Raw genomic sequence first — 15,351 nt, 5'->3', positions numbered from 1 at the left:
CTCTTGCAGGTGCTGTACCATTACCTGAATTACCTTTCTTTGCATTTCTACTGTATACTGACTATACATGTCATACACTTCGTCTGGCGGTATCGATGAATCCGAGATCCATCGAACCGCATCTTTGGTACAAATTCGTACTTCCTCAGGTGCCGCTCTACGGCAAGGAAGGAACCGTTTCTGTACATATATTCTATCGTCCTCATCATCCTCATCTCGTGATTTTTCAAAGTCTTTCCTAAACTCAAACAATCTTTCAACATGTCCATATACTGTCTGCTCTGTGTCCCTCGAAAGTGCCAAAGCATTCAGATCTCTCACCTCTTGTGGAAGATCCGAATTTTGTAATCTACCCCACATCACACACAAATGAGTCCCCAAACCTTCGATAAAAACATTTTTCTCGGGAAAACTATTCAAATTAGATAATGTAGAAAAAACATTAGCTTGATCACCTTTCTCCATGCAATGCTTAGCCCATGCAAACAATTCCTGTTTCCTATCTGTAGAAACAGTACTACGAGTCACAATCTTTGACCCTGCACCTGGATCGACCTCAATCAATACAGGGCCACTCGGGAGCAGAGGTATAGGTAAATTTAACAAAGGTGCAACTATCGGTGCAGGGGGAAGGGGCGGTGCGATAGGCGGAGGAACAACAACCATAGGACTAGGAACAATAGATTGCATAGGGGGAACAGGAGTAACAACAGGAGCGACAACAGGAACGGGCAGGGCGCCCAAAATAGGAGCATACGGAGGTGGCGCTGAGGCATCAGGCCTGCGCTCATTTAATAACTTCTCAATAAATTCTTCAGAAACATGGAAATCTTTAGAGGGGTACATTTTTTGGACTCCGAGTGAAAAGGCTCTATCCATATTTTTAACTAATTCTGACCGCTTTTCTTTATCATATAATAATGCTTTTTCAGCATTTATTTTATGACGACGTGCATGCTTATCCCTACTTTTAAGCTGCTGTAATGCTTCTTTCTTCCAATTCTGTAACACATCAAAGGCTGCTGGTCTAGCCTTTTTCTTTAACAAGATCGATTCTAAGTATTCAATACGGGGGATCTCAAAACTACCGTTGATTGGCCACTGAAATTCGGAGGCATGTCTGGTCTGTCTGTGCCAAATATCATTAAATACTATACTTCCAATGCCATACTTACAGTACATAGTACATGCCGGCGACCCCTCCTGTGGTGCCGGGCGGCTAAATTCCAAGGATTGTCGATCGCTGCGGAACAGAGCCCTAAAACAGCTAGACAATTTCCCAGGCATTTCACAAAATATTGGTGTTACCTGGTTCAATAATTGTGTCTGCAGATACAATACGCCAAATTCAAATTGTCAGGGTTAAATTAAGAGCCGGGTCACGACTGCACCTGACCAAACCTAAGGAGGACCGTACGGTTTACCAAAGAACTTACCTAACGAAGTTTACCTTGTGTTTGGTGGTTTCGGCAAATCTGCCCGCCTCAAAATTGGACCCTCGTCAAGATGCCGTGTCAGACCACACGACTATCGTCCAAGGATCGGATCGTGCAGCGCTGCCGAGGTATCGCGTCTCGATCGGTCGGGCCCGCAGAATCACACCGTCCGATCCCGGTTCGATAGTCTGCGTCAACCTTCAATGATCCGGCATCAATCTTGAGGGTCCCTATTCGGGCGCCAACTGTGGAAACAGAAAAATTGATATGAGGCCGGGAAGCCCAAAAGGAAACACACAAACACAGGTTACAAAGAACATACAAAGCGCTTTATTCAAAGGTACAACAATTACCAAAAGTCAATTGACATACGGATAGCTATTCGGCCCTCAAAGTAACAGAACGAACTATCAACGGTAGTTCGCCGTGTTAGTGTGAGAGAGCGTACATTGGGATACTCAGGTTTTTATACTTTTTATCCAGCTCTGGCCAACCCCCTAGCGGGTTAACCATTCTCAGAACCAGGCCTATGATTCGTTGCCAGATCAATCCCATAATGTATGCATTTGATCGGTTCCGCTGATATAGTTGTTCATTTACACATAGGTCAGGGATAGGACAAGGTCTCAGTTTGCAACCCCAACAAGTGGCCTGCGGGCATATTACTTATTCATGTGTGCGGAGGTCACAACGGCCAGAATCCCACTCGAAATGTCATTCGGCCTCCATTTTGTTGTTCAGGGTGACTTCCACACTACAAGAGAACCTAAAATGGCGGCTAAATCCAAGATGGCGATTTACACAATACATTAAGGTCAAGACCTTGCCGCGGAATCTATGTACACGATGTTTTCAGACAACTTGGCGTAGGCCAACATACATTCAAACAATGCGATAGGAGGTACAATATTATTTCGATTTCCACATATCCCTGAATGACAGGCTGTTGTTCAGGTCTGAAGCAATCAAAAGACACATTACTTCAGCTACACGGGAAACGCCTTACTTTTGGGGCTACAAAACATCAAAGATCAATGCTTCAAAAAGGCCCTGGCTCTCTGGGCCTATGTCAATTTCAGTGCATCTGTGTTTAAACAAATTGCTGCATACAAGAAACTAACTATGGCTACTAAACAATGTGGAAATTCAGAGGTAAAATAAAAAACGATTTTGCAGGAAAATGTCTGCAGTCACCTCATGTTTAAATGTACTTTTGCAAATAAAGAAAAATACTGGTTTAAAAGTGTATGTTGGATAAGGCCATGCCGTTATTTAGCAATGTGAAGGGGTTTTGTGCTGTGAAACAAAGATGGGAGATCTTATTCAGCAGGCTTTATTCTGATTTATAACAAAAATAAAGAAAATAAAGAACTAAATTGCATTGGCTACCTGGGGGAAATCAGCCCCAATTAGGTTTCTGCTTGGGGGTTGCCAAAAACAGAAGGCCCCTCACAGTAAATGCTAGAACACACAGTGATAATTGCTAACTTGGTAGACTGTTGTCTGGGCTGAGGCCTCTTACAATGGAACCTCTGGGACACCAACCTGTGAAGTGGAGGGGGCCATAAACATTCAATCAAACTGGGAAACCCCCTCCCCACACTGGGCTGAATTGACAGTTGGAGGTAGCTGAAGGGAAATAAATGGTCCCAGGGAAGGACACAGGATGCCCATTTGTTTCAAAAGACTAGTAACTTTGAAGATGGTTATTTTTGCAACAGACATTCACAGGAATGTAAAAAGTTAACAGTTTTAATGTCATTTTGTGGGTTTTAATTTAAGACGTTGCATACTTCACTGCCACCTTGGGAACAGAAATGGCAGAGAATTGGGTATTCCACGGAAAGTGTACATGATGCCAATGTGAACATCAATACTGATATGCCTAATGATAATCCATACACATACACATGTATAAAGTTATAGAATTTTAGGCCGAATATTTCACACTAAAAATGACTAAAAATTATTAGAAGGTTGAAACAATGTCTTACAAATTGTAGAGTTGGACTGGCATGTTCTGCATAAAATATGTAACCTGCTTATTTAATTTGTTAAAATGCCCCAACTGTACAAATGTGCCATTTAAGGCAAAACTGGATTTTAGCTAAAGTAACTGTGGGAGGTTCTGGACATTGTAAAACTCACATCATAAATCTAACATCATGCCCTTGAAACCCAACCAGCTGAGAGGAAGGCGGTAACTATCACCCCTGACCAATCCAGTTGCTTAGAGTCGTGCTTAGCTCCTCCTGCCCTACCATATAATTCTATGATGTCACCATGCTCTATAAAAAGGGTGGCTGACAGAACTCTAGACACACACTCTTATTGAATTTCCTGCACCTGTGTTCCTGATCTTCCACATTCATCTTGCCAGATTCCAGATTCCACTGCCAAGCCAAAGCATAGCTGATTCAATATCTCACTGCCAAATCAAAGCATAGCTGAATTCAGATTCCACTGCAAGGCCAAGGCATTGCTGACCATCCCAACAAGGCCTCAATCCAGAAATCCCACAAAAAATCAAAATAACCAAAGGGAAAAGCTGTGGTATTCTTTTGGGAAGCATCCTGAGACCAGCCTGGCTTTTTGCCCACTAACTGCATGCCCACTGCAATTCTGCCATCCAGCTGTCCTGATTATCCAGTGACCAAACAGGTACAGATGTTGTTCTGCTAGAAGAGTCCACCTCTACCTGGTGAACTGAGCCCTGGAGTCCAGAACCCGGTTGACTGTTCCTAATCCAAAATTTAAGAGCGGACTGTGAGTATCCCCCATCCCATAACACATAGTCTACCCCATCTTTACCTTTGTCTTTGTACCACTCTCAAGGCAACCCTATCCATCTCCTGATAACTTGTCTAGACTGTTCTAATTTGCTGTTCACCTTGTTCTTGTTTCCTAGTATTAGCACAATGTGTTCCTCCATCTCATCTTGTAAGTCATTAGTAATGTTTGGAGTAATTTAAATTAATTCCCACATAGATCAGAACCCAGCGGGAAAAGGTTGACATCGTAAATGAATCTTTGAACGTACCATGGCTTTCTTTAACACTATAGTCTAAATAATTATGTTTAAGTAAAATTTGCCTTTCATTTTTAAAACCAATTTTCTCTTTTGAACTGCTCTATTTTCCTAAAAATGAACCTCTTTCTACCTTGCAAATCTCTCTCAATTCACCAGCTATAGCTCTCCTTTCACTTCCATATTGTCCTTGTGTTGTGCATCCATCACCCTGCCCAAAAAACACATTCCGATTCAGTGTTTTTTTACCCGTTTAAAAAAAAAAAAAAACATGTTGGCAGTTAAAACTGCAAACTAGAAAAAATGCAACTTTTCCTTGTGTGAATTCGGCTGCACTGAGTTTTCAATTACAATCTGCTTTGTGAACTGTATACTTTTATGATACATTACCTTATGGTTGATATTGATCTAACATCCCTGATACTGTGATAAAACGTATGAATATCATTATTTAAACATGCATATAATTAATTGTTTGTCAAAATCTGAGTGTCATTTTAGGCCTTTGCAAAGGGTTTTGCCTCTTATTTTGTGAGGGAAGGTCGGATTTTGATTCTGTTTGGTGGGTATGAGGGAACATTGCAGGGGGAAACCTTAATTGGGTGCTATCTATCCTAATTCAAAAAGTGCTCCTATTAATTTGTGCTTTGGATATGTTCTGCTAGAAGGTTAACCAAGTGCATTGCTTCCATATCCCTTGTCATTATCACCCCATTGGTGATTGCTACCCAATATTTAAATGTGTGTGATTTTTGTGAATTTTAAAAATAAATAAATATTGCATTTTCACCAACCGGCCTGGTTCATGGTCCATTGTGACCCGGGGTATTTCTAAAAGGGGGTGTGAGACGGGTCGGGTACTGGCTCAATTTGAATTTGTTGAAATTAAAGAAAAAGCATTCCTATTGAGCACCACATCCCAGGCTAAGACCAAGTGTCCTGGTCCAGTGTGCGGCTCCCGATTGGAATCCTTAACACTAATGTTAAGTGAGTCACCTTGAGTCATGCTGTTTCCCTTTGGGTGTGTGGGTCTCCTGGTCTTTCATTCATAGTAGCATGCACTCTCCTAGTTCTTAATACAACTGACACCAGTATTCCCCAGTGATGTTGAGAGAACAGGCTATCTACTTCCAAGATATTTCTACATTGTTTGTGAAAATGGTGATTGGATCAATCTAAAGCAAATGGCGCCGGAATGGTGTATTGTTTCATTCATGTTTTGTGTTATTTTTTTCAAATACTATGAAAAACTACATCTATAAAATGCAGATAGTCACCTTTTTGCCAATTGAATCCATACTGGAACTGCATAGTCGAAAATATACTCAAGGCCCAAAGACTAGGTTTTGACAAATTTTAAATTGATAGCAAGAAATTCTGAAAGCCCCTACTCAAACTGAAACGTTCTACATACATCTGGAAAATGGTACCAGACATAAAAGAAAATCCAGTGCTAGTGCTTGCATTACCCAGAAAGCATTGTAACAATTTTCTAAGGGTGTCTACCTTTGTCCTGAATTCACATAAGAAATCATTGTAGGCCACGCCCACTCCCACAGTTAAGGGGAGTGGGCGTTTATAAAATTATTTGCCTATAATTTTATAAACCAAAATGTTGGTATACGTTTTCAAATGAAGCATCACAGTGCACAACCCTTTAATTATGTACATTGTTGCCAAGTAATTTCAAACAAAACATCTTATTGTACCAGGCAAGTCAGTTTACAGTGCATTTAATTCAGAATATGGGAACTAATATTAAACATCAAAGTGAGCCCTTTATACATGCAAATAGCAGCTGATTTTAAACATACTCAATGCTATAGATACACATGAGACTTTAAAACAGGAAATACATTATTTTTTGAATCTGCATGGCCAGATTGTTTTTTCTAATGTGGCTTTATCAATGCTGACTTTGCAGGAAACCTTACAAGAAGCTAATGTCTATGGTTAGCACTGGGGGGGACGACGTGACATCTCTGGGGATTAGTTTAGCCATTTGGAGATAAATAGACTCATTTATATTACACCGAAGAAACACAATAAAATCCTATAACAAAGATCCACCTGTTCAAGGTCTTGGGTTAATGAGATTTCCTTCTCTACATGGGCCGATCTCAAGAGAAATGTTCTTAGAAAAAAACACATAAGCATTCCAAATAGGATTGACATACAGTCTTCTCAATAGATATAATCTAAACTGATCCCAAGATAATGGGCACTGCTTTGCAGGACCCAGGCTGCAAAAGGCCAGACTGTACTCAAGTTCTCACCTTTTGACATTAGTTCTCCCCATAAAAATCATAAGCTGTGGTCCTAATGGAAACTCAAATAAAAGAGGCAGGAGAGCCAACCCTGTTAATCACTGACTCACCTTTTTACAAAGGAGACTCTGAGATCTGCTCACCGGGGATTGTGTTGACAAAAACAGAAAAGTAATGGGCCATTTACATTAGCCTTCCTCATGTATTACAGAAATACTTGGACTCCACAAACACATGACTTCGCATCAAAATAAAAGGTGTTTTGAAAACGTGATAGTCTTAAAAAAATGAGACTAAACAGAATATTGTGATAATTATGTACAGTTAATTACATCATAAATGTGAATATTAAGTTATTGCTCATCACAAATATGTGTGCTGGCTGCCTCTGTGAGGATTGTGGGAATCCAGACATCCATGATTCAATGATATATCATGTTGCTATGAAGAGATATGGAACAACTATGCTCAACGTGTACAGCCCCCACCCTCTCACATGTTCAGAAATATGATCAACCTATTAAATTAGAGGTGTATTCTCTGAGAGTGTCTGCCTGTTGACCAAACCAATGGAAATACGTGAACAATTAAAAAGTGTGATGTAACAATGAGAACACGTGGGAATATAACTCATTATATAAGCAGAAACACACAGGCAATTGGGAGGAGAGCTAGGATTTAGAAAGCTTCCGGAATGTGAATCCCCGCTCCAAAGAAATGAATGCTGAGCTTGGATAGTATCTCGAGGTGGTGAAGTGGCCTTATTTATGAGGAAGCTTCAAACATATTTTACCTGAGACAGACCTGGGCTCCTAGTGGGAGACAGGGTCCAGAATTGGCCTAGCTGAGTGGGAAACCTCTGGAAAGACTTGAGAGTCCTTATTGGCTCTGTACCTCGAAGAGTTATTCCAAGTCAGTATGGAAATTCTCCAATGTAATTAGATATATGCCCTCTATATCTACTTCTCACCTAATTCCCAGCAGTGGGTGTACTGGGAGAGATTTCCACTAGAGGGAGCTCTTTATAACTAGTATGCTTTAACATTTTAGGGTGAAAATTCAGCACTGCTTCCTCAAAATATTCAAAGCCAAGCAAAATCAGACTTATTTTATATCATACAGAATCTTTCTGTGCATAGCAATGAAAAGCTCATACATTATCACCAACAGAATGGGAATAAGATGTGGTAGATTGAAAGTGTGAAATATATACTGCTTTCTCTGTTTTCAATGCCAAGTGAGATCATGTTTGAATAAGAACAAATATCATTGTGCTGGCTTTCTCTGTGACGTGTGCACAGTGTGGTATAGATACAATTCCGGCCCAGAGCAGATATTGCAGCATTATGCAAATGATAGCTAGATAAACAAACTCATTGCATTTTTCACATGTATAATCAATAACTGGGGCTATGAACCAATGTGTGCTCTTCATAGCCTGGTAAATGGAGTTTAGCATTCCAATTTCCATAGAAAATATACACTTGCAAATGAACAGAAACATGTCAACAATGATCTAGTGTTGAAGTGAGGTGAGTGGACCCTGAATACAGCCACATCTTCAAAGGGGGTTGGGGCATAGTTGTTCTCCTTTCAAAAAGTCAGAACCTTGGTTGGATAGTACATAAATCATCTTTCTGTGAGTTATAAATTGATATCTACAGCTAGTATTTCCTTTACAGGAAACTAAGCACACCACATCACACATGGAAACATATTGCTTGTGGTAAACATTTAAAGTCAATGCGACGTGTTTTGTGTAGCGCAAGGCCTGATGTGTCAGGACCTTTTCTCTTCACGTTCTGTTCTGCCTGGTCGCTGTGTGCCATGTGCACCCTAGCTACAAGATACGAGCGTGGGACATCGAAACGTTTTAGGCGCTTCACCCACAATTTCTAGCTGCCTCACTCCCCAACAAGGTCACGACGCGACGGCTCGATCCCTCAGCCAGCGAGGATTGTACTAATTGATACGGTATTTGAACCTACCTGGTGTGAAATTAGGAAGATGAGTGGTCCATTTGCCAAAGTACAGTAACAGAGTACGGGAGCGTTGGCGGATAGCAGCAGGTTCTCAGACCTGTACTCACTCTTTGGGGATATCCGCCGATGAATAGTGCCTCATAGCTCTCAAATCACTGCTATCAGCATAGAAAGAACCACACAGTTTGCTGTGGAAGTCTGTCTACAGTGTTCATTGCCATTTTGGCCGCGGAGCGGCCGCGGAGAGCTGCGAGGAGGTGCAGTCTGGCAGTCCGGCTACCGGCTACTGGCGCACTGTCCACTGCGTAACTGCGCAAAGACTATGCCTATCAACCCAAAAGAGGGTTAAAACAAAGTGCCTAAATCCCACATACAGAACAGACAAAAGTACTGGCCTCTATCCTATCGACTTTGCCCGATCACTACTAATTCACCACCCAAGAAAAAAACATCTAAAGTGTTGGTGACTGTGGCATCATGGAGGATATCATTGGGGCTAATAAGCCTCGGCCAAATGAATACGAAGAAATGGGCCGCGTGTTAAGGAGCGGGGTACAAAAAACAAAAGAATCAGCATCGAGTGAAAATTGACAAAAATCAACAAACAAAGCAACAGAGACCCCAAACTCAGGTAACAGCACAGCCTCTCCTCCTATACTCCCCTCAGGTCCCCTCACCAATATGACTCACCTTGGAGAGAAGAAGTTGATCCTGAGCTGGGATGCGTCGGATGTGAGCAGCCGCTGATCTTGGAGGGGCGTGGGCTCCGGAGGGGTTGTCCGCCGTCTCGGTCTCCACGGGGTGAGGCCGGCGATGAAGGAGGGGAAGGATTCCTAGAGAGACCGAGGTTGGCTCCGCCGTCGCCCGTTCTTGATGGGCTGGGCTCAGTCAAGGGGGCCAGCGGTGGTCGAGCGAGAGATCGCGATGAGAAGGGAGAGGAGGCGAGAGGAAATGAGGCGGATCCGGCACAGGTGGTTCTAGGGCTGAGCGTGGAGCTCTTGGGGAGCGGAGCCCGCGGGCCCGCCACCGTGCAGGAGGAGGAGACATCCGACGAGGCTGCAACGAAAGAGCACAAGGACACGGACATGGGCATGGAGCCTGCACGGGTGGTTTCAGGGCTGAGCGCGGAGCTCTTGGGGAACGGAGCTCGCGGGCCCAACACCGTGCGGGCTGAGGAGACGCCCTCTGGTGGCGCACTGAAGGAGTGTAAAGATACGAACAATCTCAACACAAAGGGCCATACACAAAAGATTATAAAGGACTCAATAGAGCTCACAGACAACAAAGCGACAAAGACAAACAAGAGGCTCGTTCTAAATGATATACCAATATGCAAAAGTGAGGTCCATCCAGTGACAGTGCGATCCGACTTACCCAGCCCGGAATGGAATCAATCAGAGTGTAGAGACACTAGCTGTCAAAACATCACTCTATCATACTCGGAGGAACAAGAAATGGGAGATATGGAAGAATTAAATATTCTGAGGAAACACAACTGGGCTAAAACACATACCTACTCGCATTCAGAAACTCAAGAAGAGGAGCCTCACAAAACAGAAATAAAACACCTATTTGAGGACAACAGGAAAGAAAATGAAGTACAAACATTTCCTGACAACAAAGAAAACGAATTTCAAATGAATCAACAAACAAAAAGACAAGGAGCCAATAAATACAATCCAACTAATTCATCGACTCCGAATAACAGACTACCACCAAAACTACAAATGAAAAAAACGGGAAAATCAACACTGCCGTATAACAACCCGATCGGAAGATTCTTTGAAAAATAAGGGGAAGCCTCCTATAGTAAATCGTTTTGAACTTTCCGATTTAGAAATTCTGGCAGGAATTCCACCATCCCCTCAAAGAAACAAAATACTCTCACCAAAGCTAGAAAAGTCATCAGAGGGGGGAGTTTTACAATTGCATATACGTTGGCATCCAAGCCAACTCCCCTCACGTCAAAACCCAGAAACAATTAAAATTGGTACAGATAGTGGAACTAAAGAGAACAGACCGCAGGTTTTTCAGGAAGATAAGAAAAATTCAACATTGCAAACAGTAATATTAGAAAAGGACAAAGAAAATAAACAAGAAGGCAAACCAAACTCCGACCAGATGGGAGAAAACAACAAGGACAGAGAAAAAATAAAGATAACAAATAACGAAAATGAAAATCCGGTGCCTACACAACCAGCTAATTCAGGGGAAAATAACATCGAGATTGTACTCAATGAAAATAAAATCGAAAAAGAGGAAAAAAAAGCAGACAGCTCTACGAAGCTAAAACCAAACCAGCTGTGAAACCAAGAAGAAATAAAACTGGCAGAGGCAATATTGAATTACAAAAAAATGCTAAAACACAGAGAGAATACCACGGGCTGGAACCACCCGCCGCTACACAAAAAGCTAGATGTCTCGGCAGATGCCCTACGATCCCTGTTTCCCACGCCACACAAAGCGAAATTGGAAAGTGAAACCCCATTGAAAAAAGAAAAAAACTCACCCGTCAATAAGGTGGACATTTTACCTGTTATGTCAGCTGTTACCATCGCACTGGCACGTTTCGGGAAATTATACGAAACAATAAATGAGACATTAAAAGACCATACTTCATTATTAGCAGCAGCTTGCAATATGAAGCTAACACACTTGGAAGGATACATAACAGCCTTAGAGGCATGGAAGGCATCCACAAAGGAGCAAGGCACCATGACGGACAAAATGGAGGTGTTCCAGTTTTAAAAAAAAGCAGTATCCTCTAGTTCTCAAACCGACCAGACTGAGAATAAGAAAAATGGGTACGAAGATGAACAAATAGAAACCACAGCAAAAATAAACTGGAGACCGACAAAAAACCAAAGAGAAAAAAGAAACGAACCTAAAGAAAATTGAAAAAGACTTAAAAGAGGAATACAAAGAAAACCAGTCGATGAGAGACCCAAATGAGAATGACCATCTATCTCAAAGAAAGAAGACCACAAAAAATAGCTCATGCCGAAAAGAAACACTAAGTGCAGAAGGACCAACTGCAGAGGAAAAACAATGCATAGAAAAAAAAGTAAACTTATGCATGTCCAAGTGGATAGCTGGGACTGACCAAAAAACTAAAATTATAGAAAATGAACTAAAAGAAACAAACATGAAATCAACACATAAACATGTTGAGGAGAGTTCGCTTGATTTGGCAGACCTAAGTACATATTCGATCGAAAACTCAGAGTCGGAAATACCCCCCCCAAGTGGAAAGAAAAGAAAGGTGTCCTTTGTGGAAGATACTTCCCCAAGAACAGATCCAAGAGTTACAAATAAGCCGACACAATCAAAGGCATCTGGAAAAGAGAAATATAAAACAGACGACCTAAGATATAGAAGAAGTCGGATAACTCCAGAAAGGAAAACGTTGTTCCGATTGGCTAACACAAAGATAAACAAAACCAAATACGAAAGTGATAAGGATCGCCCTACACAGACTAAAAAGGAAAAACATGAGGACGAAAGGGCTGATAACACACCGAATAGTGGAACCCGTCATAAACAATACTCTCAACACAATCAAAATGCAAGACAAAATAAATCAGAAACATCCTCACATAGAAAAAGTGCAGAAACACCAGAAAACCGATTCAAAAGAAGAGAAAAAACTAGCTCAAGTGACAGACACTCAGAAAGAAAAACCAGAATAAACATAAGACCATTGGACTACTCCATACAGTTAAACCCCACTCGGAAATCAACAATTTTTACTCACAAAAGTAACTCATCACGTACCTTGAAACTAGAAAAAAGTGACAAAAATGGGGAAAAGATCTTACTAAATAGAAAAGCAACTATGAGGCTACTACAAAAAGTGCACATAGGAGATCAAATTAAAAGTGTGGATTTAAACATAGTGGAGTTCGCACACAAAGCCCGGACAGACAGCATCTTCCTGCATATTACATCTTATACAGTGAAAAAACTCCTGTTGTCTGTGGCAGGAGACCTAGTCAAAAGAGGGTATACCTTAAGAGAAACTACAGCAGAAGAAAGAGGGCATAGAAGAGACGATCTGCACAATGCAAGAGTAAAACGCAGATATGAGACAAATGAAAAAGAAACAAGAAAAACCTCACAGATAACACCTATAACTGAAAGACGATCTAGAGCAAAGAGAAAATTCAATCTAACATTGGAAAAAGATGACCGAAAAGAATCAGAGCATCGTCGTAAATCAAGAGAAACATTAGATCAAAGCGGTTCAAACAAGAACAATGACAAGGAAAGAGCAAAGACCAGAGAAAACTCTCTTTCCCAAGATAGCTGGACAAAAAACGACAAGAAATCACAAAGACCATCTCCAAGAAAGCCTAAAGGTCCGCTTCTTACACAGATCACCAGAGAACAAGAAAAACGCACCACCTATGGAAATGTCTCAACGCAGATGCAGACGAAAAAGACAGAAAAGAACCCTAATAAATGGGCATGGATCCCTTCGGCGTTGACAAGATACGTGAGGAAATAGCAACCAAATCATCCCTCTGACAACTTAGATGGAGAGACGTTAAAAGAGCATCACGCGGCTGAAGAACCAGACCAAAACATCATTATTGGCTCGTGGAACACAAGAGGCCACATCCACCTGACTTATTCAGGAGATGTGAACCTTGGCCTATTTGACCTGATAAGTTTACAGGAGACCTGGTTACTATCTCAGCCGAGCCTGGATGGCTTTGAAGTATTACTCTCTCCGGCACAAAAAGGAGAAAGAGGACATCCTACCTCAGGCCTGTTGACAGCTGTAAAAAGCGGTGGTGCTCTCAGAATAGTTCACAACCTGATATCATCTCTGACAATTCAGGCAATACTGTTAGAATGGAATAAAGAAGACTCTACGCAAAAAAAACTCAAGCAGGATCTTATCCTACTACTAAACGTCTATTGGAATCCGACGGTGACAAAGACCAAGAGCTTCATATATAACGTGGAGAAAATTCTAACAGATGCAACTGAGAGGTACGACATGGAGCACACCTTGATATGTGGCGACCTAAATGCCACCTGCCCTGCATTTGAGATGGAAAGGACAACTCATAATACGGGCAATGCACAATCAATAGCGAGAGGTGTAGCATGGACAAAACTGATGGAATCGTGGGATCTGTACAACCTAAATTCCCTAGAATCAGCAAAATCCAGAATTCCAACATGGGAAAGTGCTGGCAGAAGAAGCACAATTGATTATATCTTTGCCTCAAAAGAGCTATATCTCTCAACCAGAAGTTTCAAGGTAGTGAAAACCACGGCGAGTGACCACAATCTACTAACTGCAATGTGGCCAGCAAAAAAAAGGATGCCGGTGATAATGCCAAAAAACCTGGAACTAAACCAACAAGGAAACCGATTGAAAATTACAACAGAAAGCATAATTTCTATCACGGCAGCTTATAATGGACAAAAAACCTCAAACATTTCAAAAGAAAATCTGGATCACAGCCCTCTTTTGATCCCTTATCTACATCCACAACGCATACGAGCAGATGACAAAACACATTTACATATTTACAATGAAGAACTGAGGTTAAAGAAATCAAATCTAAGAAAGGCTAATCGGCTTGCACGAACAAACCCAACACAGACAAACATAGACTTGGCATCTCAAACTAAAAGACTGTACAAATCGTGGATACAATCGACACGCTGGAAATTATATCAAGTGGATGCAGAGAACATGCTGAGAGCAGTCTGTAAAAAAAACTCACGAGATTTTTGGGCAATCATAAAACACAAAACCTCGCCTACGGATACAAGAACTATAAACAGTGTTGCAGAAAAAAAATGGAGTGAACATTATACTGACCTATACAAAGATCCTATCCCAGAAGAAGCAACAGCGACTACCCAAGATGACGTACGGATAGTATGCTCAGAGGATGATATTTTGACAAAGATTAAGAATTTGAACAACTCCCGTGCCCCTGGCCCAGACGGCATCTCCAACGCCCACTTGAAACAGGATGCAGAAATTTGGGCTCCACTAATATCAGAAATCTTCAGAAGATCAAGGATTTCGAAAACCATCCCTGATACGTGGAAGACAGCAAACATCGTCCCAATTTATAAAAATGGCCCAAGGGACGATCCAAGCAATTACAGGCCGATTGCACTATTAGACGTGCTCGCCAAACTTTTCGGATCCCTGTTGTTGGATGAACTTCAGATATGGCAAAAAGAGGCAAAAACAACTGACCCCTTCCAATCAGGATTTGAAAAGAACTTGGGAAAGTCAGTAAACATTATGCTGATCAGTATATTAAAATCAAAAGTCTTTGAGGGGCATCCATCAATATTCATTGCTTCAATTGATCTGGTCCAAGCTTTTGACCGCGTGAATAGGAATAAACTGTGGAGAAAACTGGAGAAACAAAAATGTCCACCATCCATTCTTGATCCAGTGAAAGCGCTATACAGTGAAACGTCGATTAAAATCCGGCTGAACGAAGCAGGCTGGATGTCTGAAAACATAAAAACGGCCAGAGGTGTGAAGCAAGGCTGCCCTCTGGCGCCGGCGCTGTACAAGGCCTACATGGCCGACATAGCAGATTCCGAAAATGACACTCGATCATTTCCACCACAAATAGGCGATTCAAAGGTGA

General features: G+C 41.6%; 1 protein-coding gene across 1 annotated transcript; it reads left to right on the top strand.

Moving 5' to 3' along the window:
• Positions 1 to 11,789: 11,789 nt before the first annotated feature.
• Positions 11,790 to 13,220, top strand: LOC138510833 (cylicin-1-like). The gene has a single exon (XM_069626516.1). The coding sequence runs from the start codon at positions 11,790 to 11,792 to the stop codon at positions 13,218 to 13,220; it is 1,431 nt and encodes a 476-aa protein (XP_069482617.1).
• The last annotated feature ends 2,131 nt before the right edge of the window (positions 13,221 to 15,351 follow it).

The sequence above is a fragment of the Ambystoma mexicanum genome, chromosome 6p, assembly GCF_040938575.1.
Source record: "Ambystoma mexicanum isolate Mex_15411 chromosome 6p, UKY_AmexF1_1, whole genome shotgun sequence".
NCBI lineage: Eukaryota > Metazoa > Chordata > Amphibia > Caudata > Ambystomatidae > Ambystoma > Ambystoma mexicanum.
Note: the sequence above shows the minus strand (reverse complement) of the source record. Positions and strands in the feature narration are given on the sequence as shown.

What these genes read in the sequence shown, in the direction of transcription:
- LOC138510833 (XM_069626516.1), top strand. Translation starts at nt 11,790, where the DNA reads ATGTCCAAGTGGATAGCTGGGACTGACCAAAAAACTAAAATTATAGAA.